A 16,783-nucleotide genomic window follows, 5' to 3' on the forward strand; every position below is an offset into this window, starting at 1 on the left:
AATGAAAATAAATCCGAAGTTCATAAAAATAATATTATATTACTTTCAGACCTCACCGTGCTCTTCAACACGTAGCAGCATCCGAGGCACGAGTCCACTGTGCTCTCCTTCTACTAGGTCTTCCTTCAGTGCACGCCAGCCCTACCTCGGCTGGAGGAGTCAGGAACGTCTAAATACCACACCACGGACGCCACACGAAAGGTAAATTATCAGCGAAATATTGGATAAATGCTGCGACCATTACTTCATTTCACACTACTGGACGAATATACAAATATTATAAATTTGAACGTAACTCTGTTTTTTGTCTATCGGCTATGCTTTCACGGCAAAACTAATGAACCTGATAAAATAAATTTAATAAAATTTGTTGTGAAGGTAATTCGAAAGAGGAAATGGGCTACTTTTTTATACCTAAAGCCTACGACCACCGACTCTTCTTCTTTTTATGTATATTGGTTTAGTATTTGTTTCAATTAGGTAATGAAAAACGCCTCCAAAAATATAGTACTACAGATTCTGTTCGAGTAAAGTCAGTTTCAAAGTAATTAAGACGTTACCAGCTACCATTTTATACCAATATAGAATATCTTTAATAATATATGAATGATATGAAATATCCAAACTTATTTTCTGATGTGCAATAGAAAGGCATAAACGAAGACCCAATATTTATAAATATAATAATTTTCAGGCTAGCTTCATCCCTTCTTCAGCAGACAGCTTCAGCAAAGGCATCTGAAGAAATCCAATCATCGATCAAAGAGGTCACATCAGCGATAGTACACTACGTATCGGGCTTAGAGCCAGCCAACGGAGACGTGGACAGGCAGCCCTCGCCGAGGTCCAGTCAGAAGTTGTATTGGCTAGAAAGTTCGTTTGTTGGTAAGTTGTAATATATTATGAAAATCTTAAAATATAATAGTTACTTTTTCATTCAAATATGACCGTGTAAAATATTGACAATACTTCAAAAATTGTCCCTCTAAAATATATTATTCCTTATACTTTAATTGTTATTCTTTGTTTTATTTCTTCTTGACCACCATTGATTTTAAAGACCAAAACTATGGTCAAAACGATCGAATAAATATATTGTATTATGATTTAGAAATAACACAAAACCTTTTTTAGACTGATAAATATAGTCGATCTTCAAATAAATCTGTTGCAGGTACAAAGCCTCTAGAGTCGCCACAAACACCGCTGGTGGTGACGGAAGCGCTCCCCCCTCCCCACCCGCGTCCGCCATCATCGCTACGCCTCGAGCACCGCGCAGCACCCGGTGAGCGAGCGTGACCACGCTACACCGTACATTGCAGGTTTTGATAACTGATCCAAACGACATTCCCTCCGCGAAACGGCAATGTATAGCATACAGCTGGAAAGAACCAGTCGAGTCCGTGCTTTGTTAAAAAGTGTTATCTATTTAGTACCTGAACTGTTCACTACTTCCGAACGGAATTTATGCATTTAGCCTTCGAGATCTAAACCTGCAGTGTCCTTAACTTTATGTTATGTTAATACTCTGTGCGTTAATTTTTGTGCTGTTCTATGTTTTTAGTTATCTGTGGAATGGAATCGTAAAGTTTTCGAACTGTAGGATTTCATTTTGTAAAATGTTGTGTAATTGAGCTTTATAGTCTGTATTTAAGACTCAGGACCATTATATACGTATATTTTGTAGTATCGTTGCACTTTGGACACATTCGTTATATGAGCGAGCGCAGTTTTATTGCAAATAGCACTGGCTTGTAGTGGCTTGAGAAGTTATATAGCATATTTTATATTTATATATCTTTAATGGCGGGAACTATTTATTTAGTCTATCGACATATTGTAAAGAAATTTATTTGACGATTTTATGACGACTGGAACCCGCCAAGTTTATTTACTTTTTGTTTTTTTTTCTTGTAATAAATATGCATTTCTACTTTTTTTTGTTTATGGTTTAAAAATAAGCTGTAAAGCTATCAGACTTATCGAACATGTTTTTTTTTCAATCCAGATCGCTTACACAATCTATATATTTAATTAAATAGTCAATAGATAATATTTTAATGCCATAATTGTAATTTGAATTAAATCTGACGAGGAAACCAGTTTTTATAATTGTTTTATCATACAATGTACAGAGTAAATTATTTTGTTTGTGTGTTTATTTTGTTAATGCAAATCTATATTAATTAGTTTTAATGCTAGTGAATAATTAGTAGTTTTGTAAATACTATATCACATATATAATATTAGGTGCTAATTTCCTGTTAACTACTTACGTCTTATTTAATTTTTCATCGTCATTTAAATTTTAGTCGTTAGTCACAAAACATCAAAAATATAACAATATAATGCCTGATTATAGTAATATTAATAAATGCATAGCACAAGGCGACAGTTATCAGAACCATGATATTATGTGGTGGTGAGAAGTGACACAGACTGAAGTCTCATAAATCCAAGTTCCTTCTACTTAAATCACCTCGTAATTTATGTTTGGGGCTGAAGGTCCCTGAGTAAATTATACAGGTTCTGATTAGGTTAGAAATTAACGTTTCGCGTACAAAATTCGCACAGCCGAAATATAAATCCGAAAATACGCCCCGATTATAATGTAATCAACGATAATAGACTTATTTTACGAATATCAATACATATTTTTTTTATCTGTGACAAAGTCTTTATAGTCTGTGCTCTGGTTATGAATTACTTGTACTAGAATATTATGTGGTAAATGGAAAATATCTGGCGCCATTTTGAATATAAAACTAGTTATCATTTTAATTCATTAGCTCTCTACACAATCATCAACTTTAAATAGTACCTAAAAATGTAAATTAATACGTAGACATAGATATATAAAATATAGAGAATCTCGGTAAAATTCAAATCATTTGTGTATGTCTCCATAACATTTTAAATCATTGTATGTACCTTTTAAGTTAAACATTACTTATAATGGTTATTAAATATATTCAGTTTTATTTAATTTTTTTTTGTTTTATTTTTATTTCTGTGAAGTTTTCCTTTCTGTATAAGTATTCGTTTTGTTTTCGTGGTAGTATAGAGTAAACATAGGGATGACTTAATGAGATCGTAGTTATTTTGTTATTTAAAAAGGTGTTCGATTATAAATGGAAAAAATGAAAAAATACAGCCATGGTAAGTACATATTTCTATTTGAAATTAGAAAAAATCACGTTGTCCTGTTTTACTGCACCTGTTATAGTCTTTTTTTACAATTAATGCTTACTAAAGTTAAGTTTAAAATTATGTTAAAATATTGTTTTAATTTTTTCTATAGCCATTTATTTAATTTCAAAATTTAAATTTTAAAGATTTTCTTTAACCCTAAATCATTAACATATTAAATTTAAAAATCCCCTTATTAAAAATTACCTAAAGTGTTGATATCGATATTAAAATATAAGAAATCTTTATAAAGTCCAAGTTCATATAAAATCTCAAAATAAAAAAATTAAAAACGGAAATATAATACTAGTAACGAACTTGCCGTAACTGACGTATTCCATAATTACAGACTGGCAAGATTCCCAGCGTTCCTTAAACCTCGGTATAACCAGGCCTTCCCCGGGATCCACGACCCTTGAAGACGTTTTGGACTCGCTTCTTGGCCTCCCTTCTCAACCAACAAGGGTACCGACTCCTCAACCAAGTCCAAGGAAATCAGCGAGTCCTTACTATCTGTTAGGTGGAAAGGTATATAATTATTTAAATAGAAGTATTCAAATAATTGTAATAGTTCCAACATACTATATTAAGCTATGTACTTACGAAAACTTCTTCAATATATGAGACTTAATATCGACTCAATATAAAGGAACAAGTAAAGAATATTAAGAAAATCGAATTAGGTAAAATTCGATATTACCTATCTCCCAACTCTTCCAGAGTCCGAGGTATGAACAGTTAGCCAGTAGCGGGCACAGCAGCATATCCCCAGCCTCCCGCTTCATCAGCACACCCAGCGAGGGACCCAGCTCCTTCACCGACCCAAGTCCCGACCACGATCGAGCAGGTAGGAACGATATGTAAGTCAAAGCCGTTCCAATTTTTTATATTTGTCTTACCTTAACACGCATTTTTTGTCCTCTGTGTGACTATTATGCCTTGCGCTTTCTGAACAGTCGGTTAAAATGAATCAAAAATGAAGCAAATACGTGGATGTATAGCGGCAATAAGGTATTTTATTAATTTTGACCTCTATCGACCTTTCTCCGAATTTACACAATTTCCTCCAATAACCCTATTTTGTAAAATAAATACCCTTTCTTCAAAATAAATTCGTCATCACTGTGAGTTTTGCATGATTCCCTGTAATAGATTAGAACATGTATATCCCCCAAGCATGCTGTATTGTCGTGTAGCATCTTGACTTGATTTAAATATTTATGTTTATTTGCAAAAATGGTCCTGAGTCTTTGAAGTTATTCGAATAATAATAATATTTATATTATTAATTTGTCGAAATTGCAGGGACGGATACAGTTGATGTTCCGGTAACGATGCAAGAATCCAGACGTTCGAGATCGGCTCAGGGCGAGCACTCTCGAAGGAGAAGTGAGCCATTCGCCCATCCAAGTGCTTCCCTAGACCGCCGCACTAGCCTCGACGCTGGAATGAAAGCCCTGCGATCTGATCACCCTCTCACTCATCACGATTCCAAAACCTCCCTTGCTTCCTTACAAACCGAAAACAGTACCGACGAAGGTTTTGTTAAATGCAAGTATTCGAAATGTTCCTCCCGCGCACCTCACGCAGATGCCAAAAGACATTACAAAACCTGCCACAACTGCACAACGATGTACTGCTCCAAGGAATGCAGACGAGCTCACTGGGAGAAGCATAGGAAAGTTTGTCTACATTCGCGAGCGAGCACGCTGTGCAGGCAGATAATTTCAGCGGCCAAGGAAGATGTAAATTCCTTGCACCAAATCAGTACAATAGCTCATAAAGGATATTTAGCACAAGGAAGGGGGGTTGTGAAGATCTTCTTCACCAGTCCCGAAGCAGCGGAAAAGTTTACTATCCACGGCTACCAGTATTTGAGCGAGCCGGAGTTCGTGAAATGGACGTCTCTTCAACCCAACGAAATGGGTGCGGAATTGTACACCGAAGTGGTAAAACTGTGCAAGGCATACAACCCTGAAACGAGAGTTATATTATATGTCGCTGTGTGCATTATCAGCGAAGTACCAACGAAAGGCGCCGTCAAGTGGGAAAGACAGATGGTATCGAGGTGCGCCAAACTGCGTCTCAGCAAGTCCGTATCCTCCGCGATACAGGAACAGAATCGCAGGCGAAACAGAAGAGACAGCAAAGGCACGCCCGAGGATCGGGAAACTCTCATCCTAACATCGAAGCTGACGAACGCCGGCGAGAAAAACGCGGCGACGGCGCACAAGTTCAGAGAAATATGTTTTAAAAATATAATAAATGAGCTGGAAAGTAGAGGCGTGGTTCTGAAGAAGCATTTCCCCGAGGTATTTTCGAGGTTGGCTGCTTATGTGGACGGCACGAGCGATAGATTCATCCCGATGACGATATACCCGCGAAACGCGACCAGTGGCAAGTCGTTTGTGTGCGTGATCATGCCCGACAATGATACGGACAGTACTCCTGTAGATGGGAAGGTGGTAACGGTGGATGTCGGCGTCGACCGTTCCAAACATCAGTTGTCGACACCGATGTGATCTTTAAATTTTACCCATTTAACATCAAGGGTATTGTATATATTTCCGCTGGATTTTTATAAGAAGAATAACATCGCTCAAAGCTGTATTCTTATGAGAAATTGTCTAAGATTTTTGATGATCGTTTGATATTCTCTTCTTGACTACGTTTTATGAATCTCGTATGTGGTTTGATGTTGAATGTTCTCTTTATATTTATTAAATACAATTTTCTTAAATCTATAATGTAGGAGGCGTGTGAGCCTTCTGGTTTGATCACGAATTGGAAAATTTATAATATAAAACTAATTCGTGACTTAAACGCGGGTTTATTAAAAGACAAATATTATTGAATAGTTTCTTAATAAATATATTAATAGTGTAATTAATAGAGAAAGAAAATATTGCCTTTGAAATAGCTTGAAGTTTAGTTAAATATATATTATTTGTTATAAATAATTTATGGTAACATTTCTTGTTGTTGCTTAGAAAATCTACAATTGCGTTAGAGTAAAGAGAAGAATTTGCAGTAAAATGGTTGAGCGCAAATTCTATAGAAAATTGATTTTAATTTTTGCCAAAAGATTGGATTTTTTATAACGCATCGTTTTAAAATTTGACAATACTTTATAAGAATATTAAAAAAAAAACAGAACCTAAATAAATTCCTAAAGTTTTTCAAATATAAATAGTTTAGAAATTTTATACAAAGCTTATAAGCTTTTATAGTTATGTTTGAATATAAAACAAACAATATTTCATTTTGAATTAAACATTTAATTAATTCTATTAATTTACTATTTTATATCGTCTAATACAGTATAAAAGCAATTTGGAAAAATAGCAGCAATGCCTCAAATGTTCGAATCTTGCACTTTATAATATATATGAGCTGAACACAGGCCGCTATGTGGTCTGTAAATATAAGTTTAAAAAGCTAAATATATTGATAATTGTCATTCATCTGTCATTTGATATTAACATTTACAGATAAAATAATGCGGCACAAATGAACGTTATTATAATCTTGATTAATAGTGCCAACCTACTAATAATTTATTAACTATTAATGTGTGCTTAAAATTTAAGAAATACCTTTTTAAAAGTTCATACCAGAATTAGATTTGAAAAAAAAAAACTTTACGAATATTAGATAAAAAAATATTATAGTTGGCATAAAAAAAAATATTAAAGAAAATACAGATAAAAACAAGTGAAAATATACTTATGAGGTCTGTAAGATGCTGCTTTATTAACATTTACTGCATTTGTTAACTATGATTAGTGAATACTGAATAATAATAATATGTTATAAAATTAAAAAAATATATATACAATACGCATTTAAGCAAAACAAAAAGACTATTTAATTCCATTAATATTTTTGCGTAATAATACATTCATTATATTAACAGTTTTTATATTATAGCAAACTCATATTGTATATCATATCTTTTTAGATAGTGTAATGTTTAACCTTTTATGTTATTATATTTCAGATATTGTTATTGTTGTCATATTATTGAGGTGTTCAATTTACAAAATGAGTTCTTTATACGCATATTTAGTCTAGATTTAAAAAAAAATATGTGAAGTTATACAATCTGTGTTCTTATGTGTGGCTATGCTAGATGATACAAATATTGGACCGAGCTAACAATATGGGTGCTTCGTGCCTCGCCTAAATTCATATTATAAGCTATCGCTGATAAGTTTATGAACAATTATGCGTGGCACATTGTACATTAGGGCTTTATTTTTAAAGTTTACAATATGTCTAAATAACGATAAAAAAACTATTTAAATATTTCTCTACGATTAAATTGTTTATTAATCAAAGGCATAATCAGAATTTGCTTCAACGGGATGCGGGCGGCGGTCGAAGTCAAGGAATACAAATAAAAAGTACTTCTCTGTAATATTTATGTATGTATTATAAACATAATTAATATTCGGATACTTATTACGGCATCCAAAATGGGCTGTGAATGAAGCCACAATGACAATCCTTGTCCCAACTTGGCCACTTTCTTGCTATTGACAATGTGTTGAGATAAATGTTTTGTTAAAAATAAAGCTCTTCAAACATTCCATTAATGTTATGATAATACATATTTTAGACAATTTAAACTCTTACTGTACTTATTTATAATGTCTATAATTAAATGCCTCGTGAAAAGATATTTCATATATTGATATATTCATACTGTTACCATATCATTTGTGTTTCATAGTCTGGTATTATATAGATTTTTTTATCTAGTTGTCCCTATGATGTATTTCAAATAAACAGTGCGGCTATTTATTGTTTTATTTATCCTAAAACACGAAAACAAAAATATATTTTTATTTTTGTGAAATAACCATAGATAATACTGATGTGATGAAATAATATTTTTGACAAGAAAGTGTGCTTGATGGGTACTAGGTATTACACGTATAATGATTTTAATACTCAAATCACATATAAAATGGTATTACGTAAACATCATAAAAGTATTATGTACAACAAAACTCATGCTACAAATCTTAAGATAGATTATATTAATCAAAACTGAAGTCAATTGCTATGTTACTTTTTGTTTATTTGCCATTATCAGAAGAAATTTGCCTGTAATATATATATAAGTAACAGCCTGTAAATGTCCTACTGCTGGGCTAAACCTCCTCTCCATTTGAGGCGAACCTTTAAAATTAATTTCACCCCGCTACTCTAAAGCAGGTTGGAGGATATACATGTAGTAGAATTTCATTGAAGTTAGACGCATGAAGGTTTGTTCACGATGTTTTCCTTAGAAGATGAATTCTAAACATAAATTCAGCACATGGAAATTGAGTAGTACTCGCCGAATTTGACCCGGCAATTATCGGTTAAGACGCGTATACGCGTTCTAACCAGTGGGTCCTTGGGGCTCCTCATCATTCTAGATTCATAAAACATGTAAATCTTCACGGAATATCGTAGATTAATATCAGATAATGACGTGCTTAATTTGTAAATTTATAAGGACAATATTTAAAAAAAATACAGTATAATTTACGTACAATACGAGAGATGATACGTAGGCAACCTTACGTGGTTAAGTGACTGTTGAATTGAATTGATGACTAGAGACTGATTATTTGAATAACGATATAAGCGATTTAATTAATATTAAATCTAGGTGGTAATACAGGTCCTAAATATATATTGATATATATTTAGTAGAAAGAAGTACAATTATTCTTTAACTGAATATAAATGTTCATGCGTAAACTAATAAAAATAGATAAATAACTCCAATTCAATTCTTGGTTTAATGGCTTTTAGTTGTGGCGACAGGGCACAAATTATTTCGCCAATGTCACGTAGGGATAAATAACTTCTTAGTATAATTTCAGAACGAAGTTCTGACCTTTGACTTTGACATTAGTTTGACATTTACACAAATGTTTCCATTGGATTCTGTCCGAAGAGCGGAAAACGTAATTTTTATTTTTATTGCACTCTAGTTACGAAACTAACGTGCACTCGTTTCTTATAAGTATATTTTTAAAAATAATCTATTTAAAATTTGATCTAAAATGGTGTCTTCATACGTTATTTACACGGCTGTGCCTATTTCCGTCGTAGTTGCATTAGGATTAATACGTAAATGGAGATCAAGAAATTGGGCTAAATGTGTAAGCAACACTTGCTTGAGAGGTAAAACTTTCCTTATTACTGGAGCAAACAGCGGGATAGGCCTGGAAACAGCCAAAGCTCTTGTGAAGAGGAAGGCGCGAGTTATTTTTGCTTGTAGAGATATTGATAAGGCAAAACAAGCAATCGCTGAAATAAGAAAAGAACAACCCACAGGAGGCGAACTGGTAAGAATAAAAAAATACTTTATAATTATTTAATAAGTGTTTCTATGTCATTAAAAAGCAACAACCAAGTATTGTTAGTAAATATTGTATATAAAATCTTAATATTAATTACTTATTAAATTGAATATTTTTTTATAGATTCCTATGCAATTAGACCTTGCATCTTTTGAATCAATTGAGAAGTTTGTTGAAGTAGTTAAGGCTGGTTTCTACAAAATAGATGTTCTAATCAACAATGCCGGTGTCTCAGTTCCACTTAAACAGGATCAGAAAACAAAAGAAGGTTTTGAGATACACATAGGCGTTAACCATTTGGGGCATTTCTATCTCACAAACTTACTTATTGATTTATTGAAGAAAGCATCACCGAGCAGGTAAATAATATGTGAAATATATAATAACATGAAATTCATGTCAATAGACTAAATTTAAAGTAGGTAAAAATAAAAAGGGCAGATTGTTATATAAAAATACCTGTCCTGGCTTCACAAGGGAAAAAAGGGTCTATTTACAAGTTTTAGATTGAAGAAAAAATAATTAAAAAAAATCATTCTTGATTTTCTACAGCTCGAATAGTTGAATTCACATCTTTTATCTACTATAATATACATATAAACTTTCATCTTATATCACTCTGCTTATTGATGGATATTTTATTAAAATCTGTTACATAGTTTAAAAGATCAAAGCATACAGCTTGCGTGTCGTGACTTTGTTTTATAATGTAACAATTGTATACTTACTAAGCATTGGTAGTTTTATGAGATAGACATTACACAAAATTACATATCACAAATGCCTTTTCATTTATCAGTAATAATTTATAACACTCACAAATAAATGAATTGTATATAAATAGGTTTGAATATAAATTCACTTGTATTGCATTATAACAAAGTAAATTGTTTTGTCGTAACTAATAATAGCATATTCAAGTTTCTTAATAAATTGAATAATAATTCAAACTGAATAAATGTTTTTAATGATACTATAACTGATATAACATACAGCATCTTATCTACATAGAGTCTAGCCATTTGCCCAGTATATATTCAAGAGCATTCGACAAATGTGCATAAAAAAAATGTTTATTTATATCAATTCCAACCAAAAGAAGAGTAAAGGAAAACAATTGACTTTGTCATTGAATTGATGCAATATTTAGGGTCGAGAACTTGAGTTATCTGTGATATTCGTAATGGATTTCCAAAACAAACAGTATTTTGTATGCTGCCATTGTTACCAAAAGATTGGAAGTGAAATTAAAGTGGATATACATAATTAGTAGATTGGATTAGTTTTGTATTTTATGTATAGAATTATATTATATTAATAATAATTTATGAACCGAATGTGACTGAAACATTTTAGAGTCGTCATAGTGTCATCGACATTACATGAAAAAGGAAAATTGGACTTTGGTGATTTGAATCTAAGAGCTGAAATTGAAGAGGCAAAGAAAGGAAAGAGTGGCCGTCACAACGCTGGCTATTGTAATTCTAAGCTGATGAACGTTTATTTCGCACGTAGTCTGGCTGCCAAGCTGATGAGTGAAGGGGTTGACGTTAATGCATGCTGCCCCGGGTTCTGCTACACTAATTTATTCAGGTAATTTATTGTCTAGTTTGTGTATCTTAACTAATACTATAAATGTTAGCCTGGTGACAGATGGATTGCAGTGTCTTATTAATAGGGTCCGGTTTTACCCTATAGGCACAGAACTTTAAAAACGATTAGGTTTCTTAAGTTTCTAAGTTACATGTATGTGTAGGAACAACTTGTTACTCAAAAAAGATCTGTTAATAATGTCGAATAACGATTCCTTAAATAAAGGAACCCGTTAGCCGGAATTAATAGTTTTGAGACTGATTTGAGATTTACGTTTGATAATGTAAATGCACTTTCGTACAAAAATATAAAAGTTTTTTTTTAGAAGTTGTGACGTACATACTATTTATAACAGGAATTGATACTAGTTGAGTTGAAAATGTTTAGAATTTAAATAAACTACATGCAGTGCACTCTAATCCCTCCTCCTTATAATTAGACTAGATGTGCCCGCGATTTCGTGCGCGTTTGAATTTAACAAAAAAGTTATTGTTGTAGCCTCAGTTACTCCTTATTACATCGGCTTTCTGTCAGTAAAAGTTCCGTCAAGCAGACAGACAGACAAAATTTGAACAAAATGTTATTTTAGTATATATACCGTGTATACATACATATGCATTTGGTAAAAAGCGGTTATTTTAATATTACGTAGTACCAATGGTTTTAGGTACATTGCAAGGCAAAGGAATGTAAACAGTAAACTCTACGAAATTCCAAACATCGGAATTCAACTGAGAATTTCAATGTTTTATATCTAGCTTCATCCGGGGTTTAGTAAAAGTAAAGTAAAGCAAATATCCTACAGTTAAGAACTCCTCTGCCTTTAAGGAGACTTGGAACTTATTCCACCACGATGTTCTAATGCGTGTTAGTATAAACGTGTAGTAGTTTTTGCAACTGACACATGCAGGTTTCCTCACGATGTTTTTCTACACCACCGAACACGTTACCATAGAAGGCCAACATTAACTGTTGGTGATAACCAGAATAAAATCAATGATCAGATATATGCTGTTCTCTTATGAAATATGCCTCTTGTCGTAATATTGTTGTTAGTAATGTTAAGCGTAGTCCGTTTTAGCACAAGTAAATTTATATTTTTTTAATCATATGGTCAATGGCAAACGGTGGTGTATAAGTGTTCTCAATGTACTTTGGGTTTTTTTACACCCAGCGACTATATTTAAAACACAAATAAAGCGCATGGAAATTCATTGGTGCTTGTCTGGCTTCTAATCATTGGGCCGTTTTGATGGAGGTTTAATCAGCCTTTTTCAATTTTGAAATTATATTGTCTAACTACGTAGTTATATACGAATATGTAAGATTATCTCAATAGCGGTCACATGAACTCTTGTGTATATTTTATCTGTATCACATAATCACGATTCTTAACGGTGGTATATTGGTTTCGTATTGAATTCAGTTTAAAAACAAAAGACAAACATGAAATTTTATTATAACTATCAAGTTACACGACCTACCTTCTTAGTATCACCTTTAAAAAAGAGGAGGAGACCTTAGCCCAGAAGTCAGACACTAAATGTACAGACTGATATTTTGAAAAAATTGATAGAGAGGCTCCTCGGTAAAATCTATTATACGAAGCAGCATATCATACACATATATCAATATTCTAAATCGTGATACTTATATGTTTAATAGTATCATGCAATCGAATCGCGCTTCGTCATCAGATATTAGTTTTTTTTATAGTGTGTAAGTAGTTCTTTCTGTTAGGCATTCCAAAACTATATAAATATTTGATCTATCGTTCTTTGTTTCAGAAATTTCGTAAGATGGTACCATTACATATTGATGGCTCCTGTTGCATTCTTCTTTATGAGGTCAGCTAAACAGGTAAGTTGATAATATCATTAGCAACTTCAGTACTTACGCTCGTGTTGGGTGTAGGGTGACCACAAGTGTGGCTTGATTCGCGAGCCTTATCTCGCAGACAGGGTAATAGACGCTTTCTATCTGGCAATCAAGATAATTCGGATTTATCTATATCTTACATTTTAAGACAGCTTACATGGTAAATTAAGATTGATTACTACATGGTTAAATCAAATACCGATGACAAATTTTCTGGGTATTTATATTTCGTCTATGTAACGATACGATTGGAAAAATTCGTAGGTAATTAGTCTTACAGCCGTTTTGTTGTTACGCTTTTAATTAAATTTAGACGCTCTTACATTAGAGAAAATGATTAGAATAAATATTGAAAAGAAATTGTAAAGGAATGTGTGCTTTAGCATATACATACAGATCCATAACGAGTTAATAGGCAATAACTGATAATTTCCGTCCCAACAGCCTACTATTGCGCAACTACTTGCGCAGAAGACATTCATATAAAAGAGTTCATTCACTCGCTCGCTCTAATTTTTAAATTTTTAAATTAATATTTTAGTTATTCCATTATTATGGTCACCATAACCGCACACCATAAAAGCACCTTAACGAAGTATAATGTACATTGTTATGAAAGCACAATGCTACGCTAATTTTATCTTCGTTATTGCAACACTGACTTAAACTATATTACTGGATACGCTTCGAGCGATCGCAGCTGCTGTAAGTGGATTCAGAAATTATTTACTTGTCCTCGTATTTTTTTATGTCATTTTTATGTCATTGGCTTCTAAAAAATACAAAATCTTTATTTCATTATAAATTACATTACAGTATACATGAATATAGTTGTATCATATCAAATCAAAATATATTTTATTCAAGTAAGCTTTTACAAGCACTTTTGAATCGTCATTTAACAAACTATATTAAGGAAAGCTACCACCTGTTCAGAATGTTGGTTCTACCGTGAAGAACCGGCAAGAAACTCAGTAGTTACACTTTTTCAACATCTAAAAATACAGTCATGTTAGTTAAATTCGATTATAAAAGTATGTTATATATCCTGCCTGGAAGTCAACAAGCATTAACTCCACGCTTTTTTTTATCATCTATATAATCTTGTATCGAATAATATGCCTTCTTATATACCAATGTATTTTTTACAAATGATATCGTTCTTCAAATAGATTAGAGACGAATTACATAAAACATATAACAAATAAAACATGGTCATGTCAACCCAACAAACAACCCCCCCCCCCCTTTAAGTCGTCTTACGTAATAAATGAATGGCTCCAATAAAATATTCAGTGACATATGTTATCTTCGACATAAATTATGAAATTTATAATCCAGCTATATTATCTGTGTTCCGAAAATATGTATTATACCAAATCATAATACTATAGATATAGGCAAACGGCATGACGCTTTTATATCGTCCTATGACGCGTCCTCTCCCTTGTGTGTGAGCTGCGCGTATTTACTCTGTACCACTAAATTGGCCCGTATATGCCCAATATTTTATTATAATATATATCAGAACTCTTGTTTTCCATTATTTAACCATAAATTTCAATGACGAACGTCCATTTTTTTATTACATGACAGATAATTAAATTTTAGGGCGCAGAAACTGTGGTGTACTGTGCAAGCGACTACAGTATCGAAGGCCATACTGGTAAGTTTTACCGAGACTGTGCCGAATACACTTCCAAGTATCCATTCAACAAGGAAGAAGAAACAAAACTTTGGGAGATCAGCGAAGAAATGGTCGAAGCAAGGAAGCCGCTGAAGAATTAACCGGATACTTTTTATTAAATTCATAATATTGTAAGTAAATTATTAACTCCTGAACTGTTTAGTTTATTTGTTCCAATTGTATGTAACTAACATTTTTTTTTTTAATTTATTACTCTATTTTAAAAAAGAAACATAAAATTTGTACAATTTTCGAGTGAATGTCTGTACAATATTTTGGTGCGTTTTTTTGACAGTTAATGACGCACAGATAAAATATTTCTGTAAAGTTAATTTGAATAATTATCAAGTCGAGGGCTTGTATATAATTATATAATTATCGAATAATAAATATGTTACATATCATGGTGTCATTGTGTAATTAGATGTAAGTAGAATTCCTTGACTGTTTCATAATAAATAATTCATCATGTATGTTTTGGATTTATTAATGGATCTTTATTTCTCAAATATTTAGTTTATTTATTACTTTATAAATTGTAATTCATTCGTAAAAAAAAAACCAAAAACCCAATGGTTTATATGTATGTAATTAACGCTGATGGACAAACGTCTAAAAGTAAAAAGTAAAATGAATAATTATACAATTAAAAATATATACATATTAATGATACATTTAATGAACGTGTGAAAATTATAATGTATTTATTGTTTAAATATCATTATATTATTCAAACGTTACTTAAATATTTATTGAAAAAAATATAATCATTGTTGCCATATGGTGGAATAAGACTGGCTGATTGGTGCAATTATAAAAGTTATAAAAAAAGGTAAATGTTCCATTTTTAACCTGTATAATTAGCGATCAATTTAAAGTTACGGCCTTTTTTAATATTAATAGTCATCTCATAATCCGAAATAATATATATATATATTAGTCAAATCCTTTGGAAATGTTAAATATTGGGTACAATTCTGGTGTTCAATATTACTACATTAAAGCTTTTTTGGTTAACGATCGATTTAAGTGGCGGTTCCTAGAGGTAAAAGGACTTTAAACTTCATTTAGAAATATATCTTGCCAGAAAACTATAAATTTAGTATCAAAACATAAAAGTATTTAAACACTTCGTACAGTTGCACACGATATAAACTAAAAAAGATATATTTATGTAAATAAATTACTCTTTGTAAAAATAACAAAATAATATTGTCAATATTTTTTCCCTTTATATTTATTTTTTAAGTGTGAGTGATGCTAAATTTGAGTCCCTATGGTATGCCTAATAAATAGCTGACCAGAGTCCCAAAAATACATTTAAATATTGCGTTGTGTACAGCAGAATCGACACCAAAATATATATTTCCATTAATGAAATACTCATTACAAAATATTGATACTTTTAAATACTTGTCGGGTAGAAGTAGAATTCCAAAGATTTATAGTTTATAATTTTTGTTAAATTAATTATTAAATATATTCGGGTAATTGTTGATAATCTGTTGTTTCATTTAAAACCCTTCAAAAAGTATTTATCATAAATACAAAAACTTTATATACAAACAAGTGCGAGTCGGACTCGCGCACAATGGTGTCCGTATTATATTATCTATGAAAACGGCAACAAAATCATGTTCATCATGTTGTGTGGGAACAACAGACATGATTATGAAAATTAATAATATATAATATTGAATATGCCATAAATATTTATTTTATTATGTTTTTTAGTATTGGTTTTTATAGCGACAACAGAAATACATCACTTGTGAATATTTCAAGTGTCTAACTAACATGGTTATTGGTTACACACAGACGGGCGCGGACAGCGAGCGGAGTCATAGTCTCGTATACCCTTTGGGTAAGGAACCCTAAAAGTAATGTGTTTCAAATCAATAACTATAAATATATAATTCTAAAAATACACATCACATAAGAAAAGTAATTTTATATTATAATAAGTCGATTTCACTTTAAAAGCGGTTCTTAATTTTACACACAATTATTATAAAAAGTTTTTAGATTAAAAACAACTTAGAAAAGGTATTATAAGTCAAATAAAAAACCA

The 16,783-nt window shown here is 31.8% G+C and overlaps 2 protein-coding genes across 5 annotated transcripts in view; both read left to right on the plus strand.

The window, feature by feature from the left end:
• Nucleotides 1-6,441, plus strand: part of LOC113392363 (uncharacterized protein) — an 88,100-nt gene extending 81,659 nt beyond the window's left edge. For 3 of the 4 annotated variants that reach the window (XM_064221017.1, XM_026628755.2, XM_064221016.1), the window contains exons 6-11: nucleotides 50-201; nucleotides 695-885; nucleotides 1,175-1,285; nucleotides 3,539-3,717; nucleotides 3,910-4,036; nucleotides 4,495-6,441. In XM_064221017.1, coding sequence (XP_064077087.1) covers nucleotides 50-201; nucleotides 695-885; nucleotides 1,175-1,285; nucleotides 3,539-3,717; nucleotides 3,910-4,036; nucleotides 4,495-5,711 — 1,977 coding nt within the window. In that variant the 3' untranslated portion in view covers nucleotides 5,712-6,441. The remainder of the gene's footprint in view (nucleotides 1-49; nucleotides 202-694; nucleotides 886-1,174; nucleotides 1,286-3,538; nucleotides 3,718-3,909; nucleotides 4,037-4,494) is intronic. The other variant, XM_064221018.1, reaches the window with a different exon arrangement.
• Nucleotides 6,442-9,105: 2,664 nt separating this feature from the next.
• LOC113392366 (retinol dehydrogenase 14-like) lies at nucleotides 9,106-16,213 on the plus strand. The gene is made up of 6 exons (XM_064220915.1): nucleotides 9,106-9,539; nucleotides 9,678-9,913; nucleotides 10,911-11,147; nucleotides 12,935-13,007; nucleotides 14,637-15,299; nucleotides 15,332-16,213. Exons 1-5 carry the CDS (start codon nucleotides 9,255-9,257, stop codon nucleotides 14,811-14,813), a joined length of 1,008 nt encoding a protein of 335 aa, XP_064076985.1. The 5' UTR covers nucleotides 9,106-9,254; the 3' UTR covers nucleotides 14,814-15,299; nucleotides 15,332-16,213.
• The last annotated feature ends 570 nt before the right edge of the window (nucleotides 16,214-16,783 follow it).

Source organism: Vanessa tameamea, chromosome 5, assembly GCF_037043105.1.
Source record: "Vanessa tameamea isolate UH-Manoa-2023 chromosome 5, ilVanTame1 primary haplotype, whole genome shotgun sequence".
In the NCBI taxonomy this organism is placed as follows: Eukaryota; Metazoa; Arthropoda; class Insecta; order Lepidoptera; family Nymphalidae; genus Vanessa; species Vanessa tameamea.